Below are 16,758 nucleotides of genomic sequence, written 5' to 3'. Positions count from 1 at the left end.
GTTGAATCAGGTCGTGTACAAGTCGGACCTGAAGTGGCTTCAGGGTCTTGGCTGGGTCCCCATTGGCTCCCTTGATGTTGAGAAAGTCAAAAAGGCAGGAGAGGCCCTGAATGAGAGGAAATATCGCCAACAGCCCTGGAACTTCAAACACACCAGCACAATGGAAGACATGCCAATGGTTCTAGCCAAAGCCAATGCTCTAGCTAACAACAAGGTATTATCTATAGATTATCATGCCCGTGTTTCATCAAGTGACTCTGTTTTTATAAAATGCTAATGTCCTATTGGTTTTGAAGTGTAGTTCTTTTAATTTACTATTGTTCTGGGAGATATTTTCAAACGATGTTGTCTTTCAGTGAGCTGGAAACGTTCATAACGAATTCTGAATTTTTGCAGCGTCTGTACACTGAAGCTTGGGAAAATGAGAAGGCTAATATACACATCATGCCTGATGCCATGGACGTAGCTCTGGCTCGACATAACAAGGCAAACTACAGTGAGGTGAGACATGAAGACAGAGGAGATACTTCTGTTGGGCAGAAGATAATCAAATTCTATGTCGGTTCTGCTATTTAAAATAAAAATGGCCCAACTGCATTGTATATATATTCATATAATAACATCCTCAGTGAAGGACAATGGTTTTACTGACCATTCATGTTTAGTAGAGTACTTTTGTGAAGTTATAGTCTGACATCTTTAAGCCATAAAATTGTCTGTTGTGTTGATTTTCCCACTCAGAAACTATACAGACTTGCTAATGAAGAGGCTAAGAAGAAGGGCTATGACCTGCCTTCTGATGCCATCGCTCTCAAGTCAGCCAAGGCATCCAGGGACATCGCCAGTGATGTAAGTTCTTTGTTTTGAATGTCATTAAACAAAAAATAAATACTTGAATACAATCAGGGCTAAACGCACCACCCTAAATTGATCACTTTTAGTACAAGTACCATGAAGGATACCGCAAGCAACTCGGTCATCACATTGGATTCCGTTGCATCGAAGACGACCCCATGATGGTGAGGGCTTTGAATACAGCCAAGATTGCCAGCGAACTTGTGTACAAGAAGGACTTCCACAAGTCCAAGACTAAATACAACCTTCCAGTGGACATGCTGACCATCGAGCTGGCTAAGAAGTGCCAGATCCAAGTCAACGACTTCAACTACAGGACACACCTGCACAACTGGACCTGCTTGCCCGACTCCAACGACGTTGTTCACGCCAGGCAGGTCTATGACCTACAGAGTGATGTAAGTTTGAGAGAATTCATTACATCTATTTCAGGATAATTATTCAACTTTCTTTAAAGGTAAAATTGTAATTTCTCATTGTGCTGTACAATAGTAAATTTTAACTTTATTTTAATAGCAGACACATACACATCTGCATTGTTTTATACTTATCAGCTATTAGGTCCAGCTGTCTAAAAGCAAATGATTCTCACATTCCTGTAACTGTCATATATTTGTGATTACTGTCCGCCTCAGGCTGTATACAAGGCAGACCTGAAGTGGCTTCAGGGTATTGGCTGGGTCCCCATTGGCTCTCTTGATGTTGAGAAAGCCAAAAAAGCTGGAGATATCCTGAGTGACAGGAAGTATCGCCAGCACCCGAGCACAATCCCCTTCTACAGCTCCACAGACTCCTTGGAAATGGTGCTGGCACAGACCAATGCTTTGGTCATGAACAAGGTAAGACTTGCCACCTTTTTGTAACTCTGCTAACGAGCTTCAGTCCTGTCCACCAATTTGCATAGTAGCTGTTAGCCACATCGTAGGAATCAAACTGAGCTAGCGAGTGAGAGCATCACCAGCATATCTGTCAGAAATACTTATGGCCATAACTATGATTATTGTGACTGCTATAGTAAAAAAAAGAAATGAAAACAGACTAGGTGAAATGCACTTGTGAGCAGTTGAAAGATTTGACAAATTTTTCCCCAGTAGTTTTTTAATCTCATCTGCGATTTTAATCATACTGCACCCCCTACTCTCTCCCTGTCATCCTGTTACTTGAGTGATTCGATGTCAACGATTTGAACTTTCTTTCAGCGGTTGTACACTGAGGCGTGGGACAAGGACAAGAGAACGATCCACATCATGCCTGACACCCCTGAGATACTGCTGTCACAGCAGAACACGCTCAACACCAGCTCGGTACGGCCAAAACCCATCTCCATCACCCTTTCTCCCTTGATAGCAACTGCAGAACAGTTTTCTAGATGAATGAGTGAATTGCATTTACAAGGCATGGCTCAAAGATCAGACAGTGCTTTGCAGTGAGCGTGGATAGCCAGCAAGAATGATCAACAGTCATTTTTTACAAACATGATTCCCCTGCTTTTGTTTTTGTGTATATAAGGACAGGCTCAAGAATGCTCTTGTGCCTTTATTGAGCGAGTCAGATTGGAGCTCTATTGAGACCTTAATCAAATCCTGCCTTTTACTGTCATGTGATACTAGGACTCCTCTGGTAATCCTGCCTATGACAAAATGCAGACTGGATCATCATGAATGTCTGTTTTGTGCTTTGCAGAAGTACTATCGACAAGGCTATGAAGCAGACCTAAAGAAGGGCTATCTTCTACCCAAGGATGCCATCTCGATCGTGAGTGCCAAGGCTTCAAGGAACATCGCCAGCGACGTGAGTCTTCAATTTGCAACCGATTTCTACATTTGTAATATTACTGTAATAAAGACAATTTATGTTTTGTCTAGAAATGTTATCAGTCACATGTATTGTTTGGCATCATCTTTTTGGATTCTTCTACAGTACAAGTACCATGAAGGGTACCACAAGCAAGTCGGACATCATATTGGATACCGTTGTGTCGAAGACGACCCCTTGATGGTGATGGCCGTGCATGCAGCCAAGATCGCCAGTGATGCTCTGTACAAGAAGGACTTCAACATGTCCAAGACTAAATACAACCTTCCAGTGGACATGCTGTCCATCGAGTTGGCTAAGAAGTGCCAGATCCAAGTCAACGACTTCAACTACAGGACTCACCTGCACAGCTGGACCTGCCTGCCTGACTCCAATGATGTTGTCCACGCCAAGCAGGTCTATGACCTACAGAGTGATGTAAGTTCATCACCAATTAAGAAATGTCTCGAACCACAGCACGGCAAATGGTGCCTGTTAGAAATATTTAAAATGAGTCTTTTTTAAAGTGCACAGTGTATTAAAATGTGACTTACTCTGTCGTTCTCTTTATCAGAATGTGTACAAATCGGACATGGAGTTCATGAGGGGACTTGCGTGGATCCCAATCGGCTCTCTGGACGTAATGAAGGCAAAGAAAGCAGGGGACATCCTGAATGAACGGCTTTACCGCCAGAAGCCAGATGCCCTTACGTACACAATAGACATGACGGCAATCCCCATGGTCCTGGCGAAGGATAATGCTGTCACAATGAACAAGGTCAGTGAGTCAGCTCCTGTCCCACGAAGATACGTCATATGATGCAAATCATGAGATATATATTCAAATAGTATTGACTGGCATTTGTCAATTGCAAGAAAAAAAATCAATAAATAAGCCAAAACAGACAGAATAAAAACAATACATGTTCAATGCTTTGAGATTTTTTTCTAGTACAAAATCTGAATTGCATTACTGCAGCCTCAATATGCAGTAACTGTGCAAAGAGAAGAATATATGGTCAGTTGTTACTAGGTAAATGTCTACACTTATTATAAGAAATTGTACAAGAATATGAGTATTCATATTATTGAGTCTGCCAACAAATTATACTGATTGTATTCCATATTAAACAGGCTCAATTCAATTGTATCACTTTGAGAGTTAAGGATAAAAGTTTATAGACACTTGAAACTCGATACTTGAAATTTATCCAAAGTCAACAGAAAAAATGCACTAAAAAGTAAATGTGCTTTATCACAGCGCCTGTACAATGAAGCTTGGGATCAAGATAAGACCAATATCCACTTGACTCCAGACATGCCAGAGTTTCTTCTTGCAAAGGCCAACGCTCTGAACGTGAACAAGGTAGGTGTTGGTGTTACTTTCTTTTTTTTTTCACTTTAGCACACCGTTGTCCAAAACATCCATATGTCCTTGAGATTTTTAGAGCTTGAGGAAAGCATCACAGCTATTTCTGGCAATTAAATACCAGTCATAATTTATTGACCCTTTAAGATGTAAGATCACAAATATGGGCTTAGAATTGTCTTTACTGAACATTCTAATGCCAATGTAACAATCACCACTGGAAATTGGGTTTGTGTTCGGGGGCATTGTCATGCTGAGACAGGAAAGGGCCTCCCCCAAAATGTTTGGGAAAGAACAGAATCGTCTGGAATGTGATTGCGTGCTGTAGCATTAAGATTTACCTTTATGGAACTAAAGGTCCTAGCCCAAACTAGGAAAACCAGCCCCAAACTAAGGGGTGTCCAGATACCTTTGGTGATATAGTGTAACTCTCCTCCTGTTTCCACCCATATGCTGTGAATATGGTTAATAATGTGAATCATTTAAAAGTGTTCTCTGAGCAGGCAGTGAATGCTGTTGTTGGCTTCCATAGTAGCTGTCACTTTGCACACGGTCATGGAGAGTTATGGAAGTTTGCACGCAGTCTTTTGTCCCACAATGCTTTCTGTCTTAGTACATATTTACAGGCCTATACTTATATGATTTGTATTGTTTTTGCTAAGCCAAATCTCCCTTCATATTGAATCCCTTTGCTTGTTAGTTGTTTTGCCCTGTAGTTTCCCCAGTAAAGACAGTCCTGACTGACAAGCCATATTTGTTTTTTTACAGAAATTGTACAGACAAGGCTATGAGGAAACTATCAGCAAGGGCTATGATCTGAGACCAGACTGCATAGCTATCAAAGCGGCAAAGGCTTCCAGAGACATCGCCAGCGACGTGAGTATACCTGTTTCCACCCTTTTCAGACAACAATTAAGCCTTCTTCATAGTGTTTTTACCAAACAATGAATTTACATATCATTTATATAGAGGTATCATTCATGAGACTCTTGACTTGGGTTCATGAACATTTGTCCTTAAACTATAATGAAACCGTAATAATTCACCACATATATAACACTACATTATTCAGCGAGTATGTTGAACAAATGTCGATTGAATCAAGGTCACCTGGTTGTTTTTGAAAGTATGAAATACTTTGTTGAAAACCACAGTATAGCAGTGTTGCAATGTCACACTTAGGATTCCAAACTATGAGAGTCCCACTGCTGAACCATTACACTCTGGGCATGTACTAGTGATTAGGAATTTGACATGACTGTAGCAGCTTGTTGACATGTTCGTTGTGTTACGACATAAGCTATAGTCGTGACAAAAAGGGAGACAACACAACAAGGTATACTTTTAAACAAAGGAATTATTTATTAAGACGAAAACAATGATACATGTATGAGTGAAATGTAGGGTATTTGTATTAAATGTGTGTGGATGCGCGTGTGCAAATATGGGATGTGAATGTACCACGCAAAACCTGCGAAGAAAAGAGGGTGAAGGGAAAAACCCGCGGGCCGTCCAACCGCCAGACCTGGTGCAGGATTACCTGGAACAGAGTGAGAAAGAAAGAGAAAAAGCGGCCCAGAAAGCACTGGGGCTTCCTTATTATAGGGTTTACCCCCAGGTGCTCTCAATTAGAAAGGGGTGCACCGCACACACTGGCCGACTCCTGTAACTACAATAAGAATAAAATAATATTAGAGACAGTCGTCACACCCCCACCGTTAGAAGGGGCGCTACCATGCGACCCAAAAAAAATATTTCAAACCATTACCAATACTTTTCACTGTTAAACAATTGAGTATCTATGAAGGGGCTCGGGAGAGGGCGTCCGCGAGAACATTTTCCCGCCCTTTAACATGTAGAATCTGCAGGGAGTGGCCCTGCAAGAAAAGACACCAGCGCATGAGCCGTTGGTTTGAATTCTGCATCGTATGCAGAAACGTTAAAGGGTTATGGTCAGTATAAACTGTAAGGGGATTAGAGGTAGAATCCAGATAAACTTCGAAATGTTGTAACGCCCAGATAAGAGCGAGGGCTTCCTGCTCAATCACGGAATAGTTTAATTGATGTTTATTAAACTTGCGTGAGAAAAACCCTACCGGATGATTTATACCCTGCTCGCCTGACTGCATAAGGACAGCTCCTGCGCCCACCTGGCTAGCATCCACGTACAATATGAATGGCTTATCGTATCGCGGAGCAGAAAGAATTGGTGCATGACACAGTAAGGACTTGGCCGCTTCAAAAGCCTCCTGACAAGTCTTGGTCCACACAAAAGAGACTTTACCGCTTAACAAGTTCGTTAAAGGCGCTACGACTGTGGAAAAATTTTTACAGAATCCGCGGTAATAGCCAATCATACCCAAAAACCGCATCAAATCTTTTTTGGACTTTGGAGGTGGATAATTATCAATGGCTAAAACTTTGGCCCTAACAGGGCAAACCTTTCCCTGTCCTACCACTTTACCTAAATAAGTGACTGTAGCCTGGGCAAACTCGCACTTGGCTAGATTTACAGTCAACGCAGCATTGGAAAAACGGTCGAGCAGGGCACCGAGACGGTGTACATGTTCAGGCCAAGTGTCGCTAAACACCACCACGTCGTCGAGGTAAGCTGCGCAACCATCAAGACCATCCAATATCTTATTCATAAGGCGCTGGAAAGTGGCCGGCGCGTTTTTTAACCCAAAACTCATAACGGAGTAAGCATATAGTCCGGAATGAGTTACGAATGCTGATACTTCACGGGCACGCGGAGTTAAGGGAACCTGGTAATAACCCTTCAACAAATCAAGTTTGCTCACAAATGCCGCTTGCCCGACTTGATCGACACAGTCCTCCATTCGTGGCAAGGGAAAACAGTCGGCTTTTGTCACGGCATTTACTTTCCGATAATCGGTACAAAACCGAAAAGACCCGTCAGGCTTATTCACCAACAGGCAAGGCGAAGCCCACGCCGACGATGTTGGTTCAGCAATACCGTTGTCCAGCATATATTTTATTTCTGCCTCCAGATGTTTTCGTTTGGTCATGGACACACGATAAAAGCGCTGTTTGATGGGAGCTGCAGCGCCCACATCAATATCATGCTCAATGACGTGTGTGCAAGTTGGCGTATCAGTAAATATGCTTAAATTACCATTAATTCATGCAATCAAGTCGGCACGTTGTTCCGCAGACAAATGGTCGAACCGGGACTCTAATGTTTTCAGAAATGCTGTGTTTTCCAGTCTGCCCAGAAACATGCATTCAGCTCTCATTGTGATATCCTCCTCGCCCCCACAGGAGACTGGACTAATCACAGCATTAGGCACGTCCGTGCTAGGCACTGAACCTGAATCACAGCCCACATTGAAGCCTACAGCTTTAACGGGAAACACCATGGCCATATTCACAGGACCAGAAGCAACAGGGGTTGTCACTTCTTCAACAGAGTTGGTTGTGTTATACGCCTTCAGCAAATTAATGTGACAGACTTGTGCCTTTTTTCGTCGATCGGGAGTTCGAATCAAATAATTTTGGTCTGAAATAACCGTTTCGACCTCATACGGACCCGCAAATTTTGCCTGAAAGGGACTACCAATTACAGGCAATAAGGCCAACACTTGATCTCCGGCCTTAAAACTGCGCTCTTTAACGTTTCTATCAAACAAGCGCTGCATTTTTGTCTGCGCCTTACCCAGAGACCGCTTAGCTGCTACACAAGCACGGTACAAACGGAGGCGGAAATCACTAACGTAGTCCAGCACATTCTCTGGGACTTCAGCGGATTTCCACTCATCGGCAACCACAGCAGTGGGACCACGGACAGAGTGTCCAAATACAAGTTCGTTAGGACTGAATCCCATACTTTCCTGGGCAACCTCTCGAACAGCCAGCATCAGCCAAGGCAGACCGTCCTCCCAATCACGACCCATCTCCGTACAATATGAACGCAAGAGGGATTTTAAAGTCTGATGAAAACGTTCGAGGGCGCCCTGGCTTTGGGGGTGGTAGGCACTAGATTTATTGTGCTGAACTTTTAACTGTTTTAACATTCTAGCAAACTGTTTGGAACAGAAGTTTGATCCTTGGTCTGTTTGAAGAACTTTCGGAATGCCGAAAATACTCATAAAATGTGTCAGAGCCTTCAAAACAGACTTTGTGGTTATTGAACGCAACGGATAAGCTTCAGGGTAACGGGTAGATTGGCACATGATGGTTAACAAATAAGGATGCCCACTACGTGAGACCGGAAGAGGTCCAACGCAGTCTACAATTAGATGGGTAAACGGAGTTTCCAACGCCGGTATTGGACAAAGAGGAGCAGCAGGTACTCTCTGATTCGGTTTACTGGTAATTTGACACGTATGACAGGATTTAATATATTTGGCCACATCTTTTTTTACACCCGGCCAGAAAAACCTACGCAAAATCCGGTCATAAGTCTTTCTTATTCCCAAATGCCCAGCAGTTTCGTTATGGGAAAGTCTAATTACAGCTTCCCTATATTTAGCGGGGATGACCACCTGCGTAGCCTCACCTACGAATGACTCTTTTACCCATGTCCACCTGCGCTGTAATAAGCCTTCCTGAGTAAAATAATACGACTTTGGCTTCCCTGATTTGTCAGCAGTATCAGGGGTATTACATCCAACTTAAGATCACCAAAACCAACACTAGGACGTGAATACTGAAACAATTTCGTCAGGGTATCATCCGCTCTTTGCTCCTCGATCAACTCACCACGAGAGACATTCGTTAAAGGACCCAAAGAGAGACCAGTGTTGCTCTTAGAATCAGCAACTTCAGGCGTACGTACAGATGAAGCCATCGAATCAGAGTCAATTTTTACAAAAAATGTATCACCCAAATCATACTGAGAACTATTTTTCCGTGCACGTGGACCCGACTCAGAGGGAATATTATTGCGCGCCATAGAGCGGGTTACAGCACAAGCAGTAAAAACATCAGGAAAACCCGCCCCGCGTCGTCCGATTCCCTGACGGACTGGAGGATACCAAAAAAGGCGGCGACATTCCAGTGACATGCGGTCCCGCAAGATCATTCCCCAGAATTAAGGTTATGTCACCCATCGGAAATTCAGGGCAAACTGCAAGCACCACTTCCCCACTGACAAAGTCAGAGTGGAGAACAAGGTGATGCCTAGGTACAACCACGTGACCAGCAACACCACGAATAACTACACTATCTCCACTGAAGGACTTGGGGGAAAATGGTAACACATCAGCCAGTATCAGAGACTGAGACGCACCTGTGTCTCTCAGTATCCTTACAGGGACTTCATTGTCATCCCCCAAGAGAGCTACTGAACCATCAGAAATGAACGGAGAGTAACTAGGGTTAATTTCAGATGTTTTAGCTTCCTGCAATATCCACTTAGAGTCCGGAGGTGAAGTTGAACCCGAAGAATTAAGGGCGAATGCGTAACCGAAACCAACGCAACGGGTTTCGAGCTAGAGGGGCCGGAAGAAAAGGGTTTTGGCGAGGCCTTAGTTGGAAACCTGTTTCCAGGACATTCACCTTTAAAATGTCCCCTGTCATGGCACACATAACAAACTCTAGTTATGTCAAATTTACCGTCTGTGCCAGGAACATCTCTCCCCCTAACGGGTGGGTGACCCTCCACACCAATTGGTTTAAGTGGAGAGTGCGGAGAAAAATAGTTACGAGGCGAATCACCACGGAAACGATTCGAAGTTGCCATCCCTTTATGAATCAAAACGAATTCATCTGCCAAAATAGCAGCTTCGGAAGCGGTACTTACTTTTCGCTCGGTGATATACGTAGCAACAGCGTCTGAAACAGAAGTCTTGAATTGTTCCAACTCAATTAAATCACACAGTTTTTCAAACGTGTCCACATTCGAAGCACTCACCCACCTTGTAAAAGGTATGTGTAACTCTCGAACAAAATCAACATGAGACTGCTTATCTCCCTTTTTCCAATTTCGGAAACGCTGTCGATAAGCTTCAGGTACCAATTCATACGCCTTTAGTACAGCAGATTTCACCTTGGCATATGTTAAAGAATGGTCCCATGCAAGTGAAGCATAAGCTTCCTGCGCTTTTCCAGTCAACACCGCCTGTAGCAAAAGCACCCGATTGTCTTCAGACCATGCTCGAGATTGGGAAAGTCGTTCAAAAAGGACAAAAAACGTGTCTGGGTCCTTCTCATCAAATTTTGGCATTAACCTCAGCTCATCACTGATTTTTTGTCTTTCTGGTCCCTGGCTGCCAGGATAAAACATTGATTCTTCCCCCCCTGTTAAAATGGAACTTTCGGCCTTACCCTCACTGACCAGCTGCAGTTGGGACTCGCGAAACTTTACCAAGTCCCGATGTTTTTGCTCTTCAAGCCTTATTTTGGCCAACTCAAGCTCATTTGTCATTTCTAATTTTTTGAGCTCTATTTCCGCCAACCTCAATCTCAGAGTACCCTCACCTGCATCTTGAGGGTCTGACATACTGGTATTTAAGAGGCCTCGCTCCACGGAGAGCTGATGTAATAAATCTTTCAAAAAGACGATACTATGACTAGAACTAGCCAGTTCTTGAGGAACGCCCCAAGACTGCGCGAGTAGTAACAGTTCCGCTTTTTGAAGGAGCCGAAAACTACTCAATGACGGGCGGAGTAGAAATTCGTTTATTTTCGGATCTTTATTTAGCTCAACAAAACCTTGACGCCTAGTATGCATAAATACCACAATCTCCACTCGGCCCGTACCACGCGGTGTCGATGCAGACAATGGACTTAATTTAAGGTAAGAAAGTACCACACAGCGCGTTCTGTGCACCCCGTGCGCCCTCTATGAGGCCACGCACTGACAATCCAGTATTTGTGGAAGAAAGAAAAAATATATATCGGTCAAGTTCAGCTGACCGTCAGTTTACAAAATGCTAAACAGCGGAACAAGAACCAAGCGTATACACAATACTACACCAACGCCACCAGTAATTTTACTCTGGACAAAATACCAACAAAAGCCAGAACCGGCGATTTAGCCAAAAACTTGGCTGAGCGCTTTGTCCCACACAATACCTAACCATCTAAACCTGCTCCGTCTAACAGTGGTGCTAATACAGGGATCTTTAAACGCGAGGGAAATTGCAGAATTTCAAATTACCCCACATACAATTTTAGGCAAAATCCCCAACAATTGAGGGATAGAGGGACCATTATATGCCCCCTCCAGAGCAACAACGAACGCGTCCCCCGTCCCAGTTACCACTGTCCAACTTCACTGACTGGAACAACGCTCGATTAATCACCAGCCCCGAACATTAGAAGGTACTACTCACCAGGTATACAGTAGCAAGACAGAACAGCCGCAGAACCCAGCGGACAGAAATTCCCGGAGGGTTACACTTCCTTCTCCTCCAGAGAGAAAAAAAACAAAACCTTGCGTGTCTCCCAAACGTTACAACAGAGTGAAGGTCATGCAACAGGCAATAAACCCACTCCAGCTCGCAACGCAACTACGGAACTCAATCCGCTAAATTATCAGTCGCCGACACAAAGGATAAACCGTTAAGTCTATCCCACCGCTGCCACCATTTTGTTACGACATAAGCTATAGTCGTGACAAAAAGGGAGACAACACAACAAGGTATACTTTTAAACAAAGGAATTATTTATTAAGACGAAAACAATGATACATGTATGAGTGAAATGTAGGGTATTTGTATTAAATGTGTGTGGATGCGCGTGTGCAAATATGGGATGTGAATGTACCACGCAAAACCTGCGAAGAAAAGAGGGTGAAGGGAAAAACCCGCGGGCCGTCCAACCGCCAGACCTGGTGCAGGATTACCTGGAACAGAGTGAGAAAGAAAGAGAAAAAGCGGCCCAGAAAGCACTGGGGCTTCCTTATTATAGGGTTTACCCCCAGGTGCTCTCAATTAGAAAGGGGTGCACCGCACACACTGGCCGACTCCTGTAACTACAATAAGAATAAAATAATATTAGAGACAGTCGTCACAGTTGTAAGTAAACTTTAGTCTTCCAAGGCCTGTGACTGAACGTTTCTGGGACAGTCAGTGTGTATCGGCACAACTAAGAAAATAAAAGGGTGTAACTCAGCCACCATCACTCAATATATTTTAGTAGAAATCGAAGGAAGTATTGTACTGCCTATTGCTTAGATGGAAATTATCCCATAAAAACATTTATTTTCATAATTTATTGCCTGTCTTCAATGTTTAGTACAAGTACCATGAAGGATACCGTAAACAACTCGGTCATCACATTGGATTCCGTTGCATCGAAGACGACCCCATGATGGTGAGGGCTTTGAATACAGCCAAGATTGCCAGCGAACTTGTGTACAAGAAGGACTTCCACAAGTCCAAGACTAAATACAACCTTCCAGTGGACATGCTGTCCATTGAGTTGGCTAAGAAGTGCCAGATCCAAGTCAACGACTTCAACTACAGGACACACCTGCACAACTGGACCTGCTTGCCCGACTCCAACGACGTTGTCCATGCAAGACAGGTCTATGACCTACAGAGTGATGTAAGTTTGAGAGAATGCATTAAATCTATTTTGGGGTAATTATTCCGCTATATTCAAAGGTACACATTTCTATTTATACTATACAATAGTAAATTTGTACTTTATTTTAATAGTGAAAACATGAGCATTTGCATTGTTCTTCTACTTCTCTGTTGTTAAATCCAGCTGTCTAAAAGCAAATGATTCTCGCATTCCTGTAAATGTGTCACACATGTGTGATTACTGTCCACCTCAGGCTGTATACAAGGCAGACCTGAAGTGGCTTCAGGGTATTGGCTGGGTCCCCATTGGCTCTCTTGATGTTGAGAAAGCCAAAAAAGCTGGAGATATCCTGAGCGACAGGAAGTATCGCCAGCACCCAAGCGCATTCCCCTTCTACAGCTCCACAGACTCCTTGGAAATGGTGCTGGCACAGACCAATGCTGTGGTCATGAACAAGGTAAGACTTGCCACATTTTTGTAACTCTGCTAATGAGCTTCAGTCCTGTCCACCAATTCACATGTTAGCATCTATGCAGCCTCTTAGGTGTTGAACTGAGCTAGCGAGCGAGAGCGTCATCAATATTCTCCTCTGTTGTATTCAATATTCAACCTCTGTTGTTGATTCAGGAGACTGCACACTAGCGTGCGCTGTCCTCTGAAGTACAGTACGTGATGTCAGCCTCTGCGTCTTACCATACCGTAGTTTGCGTAGTCAGGTTTTCTCAGACATTAATCAGTAGGAGACACTTCATGCGCAGCTCAACAGATCAACTTGTGGGTGCCTAATCAACCAATGAGGGTTGCTGGTGTGAGGCTGAGGTGTTGACATCACAGGCAACCGAAACTCTCCTATCCTGGGTGATGCTAGAGCCAACTGTGCATCTACCTGTGGGGTTGCCAGCCACAGTCAACGTTGTCTCGATTTGATAACAGACCATGGGCGGCAGTGTAGTATAATGGCTAAGGAGTTGGTCTTGTAACCTAAAAGTCGCAGGTTCGATTCCCCGGTAGGACACTGCCGTTGTACCCTTGAGCAACGTACTTAACCTGCATTGCTCCAGTATATATCCAGCTGTATAATTGGATACAACGTAAGTCGCTCTGGATAAGAAAGTCTGTTAAATACCTGTAGACTAGATCATGGAGAGCATTCATGCACTCGCACAGTGCCTCGTTGGTTGAGCCACTCACACACCCCATTACTAAATACTGTAGATCAATTGTTGGGTTGAAGTTACACTAGTCCAGAAGGTTTAGGGACATCTATTCAATGTTTGGGGCAAATTTATGGCAGATTTGCTTTCTATCCTGACTGCTAGATGTACTTTAAAATTTTGGAGAAAGTAATGCTGGTGAGATGCTTAATCGTGTTTATCATATATGATCATAAAAGGGCATTAATGTATAAGGTTGACTTTGGCTATTTTAGCAATGAAATGTGCACGTCATGTATTTAATGTATTCATTCTTTCAACTAAGGGATAGGAGTAATGCCTAATTTCTGGAACTTTCTCTCTCACAGAGAGCTTACATTGAGGCCTGGGAAAATGACAAGGTCAACATCCACATGATGCCGGACACGCCTGCGATTGTCCTCGCTCAGCAGAACAAACTCAACACGAGTGCGGTAAGACCAAGACTGAGGGCAAACCGGCTAACCCTGTGACACCACCGTGAGACCTCACCATGAACGGGCTTCAAAAGCATTACGTTAATCAGAGTAATTCATCTGTATCTTAGTCTTTATTTTCAGTAAATATATGGCTGTTGTTGAACATCTATAATACTTTGATTTCATTTACCCTTTGGCCAGCAATATTTCATACAAAAAAGTCAGTATAAAGATGTGAGGCTATCTGAGTAGTTCTCAACATTATAAATGTTGGATAGGAGGGAAAAAAAAGTACTACGTAATTTCTTCCACTGCCAGGGGAACTCTTTGAGGACTACTTTAATTTTTTTGTAGTTTTCACTCACTGGTTTGGAGGTGCTTTTAATTCATTCCGTTGAAGTACTTTATTGTGCTTTTTCCTTTGCAGAAATACTACAGACAGGACTATGAAGATAGTCTGAAGAAGGGATATCTCTTGCCTAAGGATGCCATCGCGATCACATCAGCTAAGGCCTCCAGAGATATCATCAGCGATGTAGGTTCTTACATTATGGTGACATTTCGGCATTCAGCAGATGGTTTATTTGGCACGACTTGCATATTAAGTGCATATTCAAAGGGTTTTAGCAGAGATAATGCCAGGTCATCAGTGTCGCTACTAATGGTAGTAGTGATAATACATAAACTTACAAAATAAGGTTTGGTGCCAGGCTGTTTCAAATTTTCAGCACAGATAATATTACCACAAAAATGACCTTGCTTATGAGCCTCTGTTATGCTCTTACAGTACAAGTACAAGACAGGATACCGCCACCAACTCGGCCACCACATTGGGGCTCGCTGCGTCGAGGATGACCCCGTGATGATAATGGCCAGGAATGCTGTCCAGATCTCCAGTGATGTTGTGTACAAGAAGGACTTCCACAAGTCCAAGACTAAATTCCACCTTCCAGTGGACATGCTGTCCATCGAGCTGGCTAAGAAGTGCCAGATCCAAGTCAACGACTTCAACTACAGGACTCGCCTGCACAACTGGACCTGCCTGCCCGACTCTAATGACGTTGTCCAGGCCAGGAAAATCTATGATCTCCGCAGCGACGTGAGTGCACTTTTGCGTTGATTGACACTGGCACCCCCTTGCCTATGGTACAAAGCTTGCACACTTCCAGTGACCTCCATTGACTCCGGCCTTGATTCCCGTTAGGCGGTGTACAAGGCCGACCTCGAGTGGCTCCGAGGGTGTGGCTGGTTGCCCCAGGGGTCCCTGGATGTGACCAAGGCCAAGCGCGCCCAGGACATACTCAACGACAGGCTTTACCGCCAGCCCCCCAGCATGATCCAGTTCACCAGCATCGCTGACCTGCCCAGCATCCAACTGGCCAAGCAGAACGCCGATCTGATCAGTGATGTGAGGCCTCTTCTCTCGTTTCTGCCATTGAGCTCTTTTCGTTTGTAACCATTTCAGCTGAAATTTCCAGTGCTGTCAGTTCTCATAAATGCAATGGTCAGTGGGAGTGGAGGACAGCTCCTACAATAGTTGGGTTTTTTTGGTCGTTCAAAGAACAGTTGATACTGACTGGAATTACAATTGACAATTTAAACGGAGGGATTTAGCGGGAACTCTTTGCCAAAGCAGCTCAGACTCAGTGCACTTATCATGGCTAAAAAATACACTGGACCTTGAGATAACTTAAGCTACAAACCATCAGAATCATTGTAGAGATTAATTTATCATGGGCTTCAGTAAATGTTGGTTTTTTTCCCCTCACAGATGAAGTACAAAGAGGTTTGGGAAAGAGAGAAGACTTCCATCCATCTGTCACCTGACATGCCTTCCATGGAGCTGTCCAGAGCCAACGCCATTAACGTTAGCAATGTAAGCAAAGTTTATTTTATCCTGTTATCCTGTGGATATGTGCCTTTTGTTTTTGTTCATTGATTTCAGTGTGGCAAATTGCTCACATTTTATGTATTTCCATAGAAATTGTACACAAAAGACTGGGACGCTCAGAAGGCCATGGAATGCCACATCAATTCAGATGCCATTTCTGTCCAGAGTGCTAAAGCCACAAGGAACATCATTAGCGATGTAAGTAAAGACCTCAGTAGTCCTCATCGTCTAGCGCTACGATGAACATTCTCCCATAAACAAAATGTTGTCCCTCCTTGCTTTTCACTGTGTAGTACAAGTACCATGAAGGATACCGTAAACAACTCGGTCATCACATTGGATTCCGTTGCATCGAAGACGACCCCATGATGGTGAGAGCTTTGAATACAGCCAAGATTGCCAGCGAACTTGTGTACAAGAAGGACTTCCACAAGTCCAAGACTAAATACAACCTTCCAGTGGACATGCTGTCCATTGAGTTGGCTAAGAAGTGCCAGATCCAAGTCAACGACTTCAACTACAGGACACGCCTGCACAACTGGACCTGCCTGCCCGACTCCAACGACGTTGTCCACGCCAGGAAAGTGTATGATCTTCGCAGCGATGTGAGTGCACATCTTTTGGTCCAGTCCGTGGTACAAAGCTTGTGCCCTTCCCTCTCCTGCACTTTCTGTCCTAATCAGCATGTTCTCCTGAACAGCTGTAATAATATATTTTCTCTATTATGTTTAAGTGTCAGTT

At 43.8% G+C, this 16,758-nt stretch overlaps 1 protein-coding gene across 1 annotated transcript in view; it reads left to right on the top strand.

Moving 5' to 3' along the window:
- Positions 1-16,758, top strand: part of neb (nebulin) — a 96,981-nt gene that overhangs the window by 41,795 nt on the left and 38,428 nt on the right. The window contains exons 58-77 of the mRNA XM_064329654.1: positions 11-214; positions 397-501; positions 742-849; positions 942-1,253; positions 1,491-1,694; positions 2,055-2,159; positions 2,539-2,646; positions 2,776-3,087; positions 3,224-3,427; positions 3,911-4,015; positions 4,787-4,894; positions 12,221-12,532; positions 12,768-12,971; positions 14,037-14,141; positions 14,554-14,661; positions 14,914-15,225; positions 15,331-15,534; positions 15,898-16,002; positions 16,108-16,215; positions 16,311-16,622. Coding sequence (XP_064185724.1) covers positions 11-214; positions 397-501; positions 742-849; positions 942-1,253; positions 1,491-1,694; positions 2,055-2,159; positions 2,539-2,646; positions 2,776-3,087; positions 3,224-3,427; positions 3,911-4,015; positions 4,787-4,894; positions 12,221-12,532; positions 12,768-12,971; positions 14,037-14,141; positions 14,554-14,661; positions 14,914-15,225; positions 15,331-15,534; positions 15,898-16,002; positions 16,108-16,215; positions 16,311-16,622 — 3,645 coding nt within the window. The remainder of the gene's footprint in view (positions 1-10; positions 215-396; positions 502-741; positions 850-941; positions 1,254-1,490; positions 1,695-2,054; positions 2,160-2,538; positions 2,647-2,775; positions 3,088-3,223; positions 3,428-3,910; positions 4,016-4,786; positions 4,895-12,220; positions 12,533-12,767; positions 12,972-14,036; positions 14,142-14,553; positions 14,662-14,913; positions 15,226-15,330; positions 15,535-15,897; positions 16,003-16,107; positions 16,216-16,310; positions 16,623-16,758) is intronic.

The sequence above is a fragment of the Anguilla rostrata genome, chromosome 3 (genome assembly GCF_018555375.3).
Source record: "Anguilla rostrata isolate EN2019 chromosome 3, ASM1855537v3, whole genome shotgun sequence".
Classification (NCBI taxonomy): domain Eukaryota; kingdom Metazoa; phylum Chordata; class Actinopteri; order Anguilliformes; family Anguillidae; genus Anguilla; species Anguilla rostrata.
Note: the sequence above shows the minus strand (reverse complement) of the source record. Positions and strands in the feature narration are given on the sequence as shown.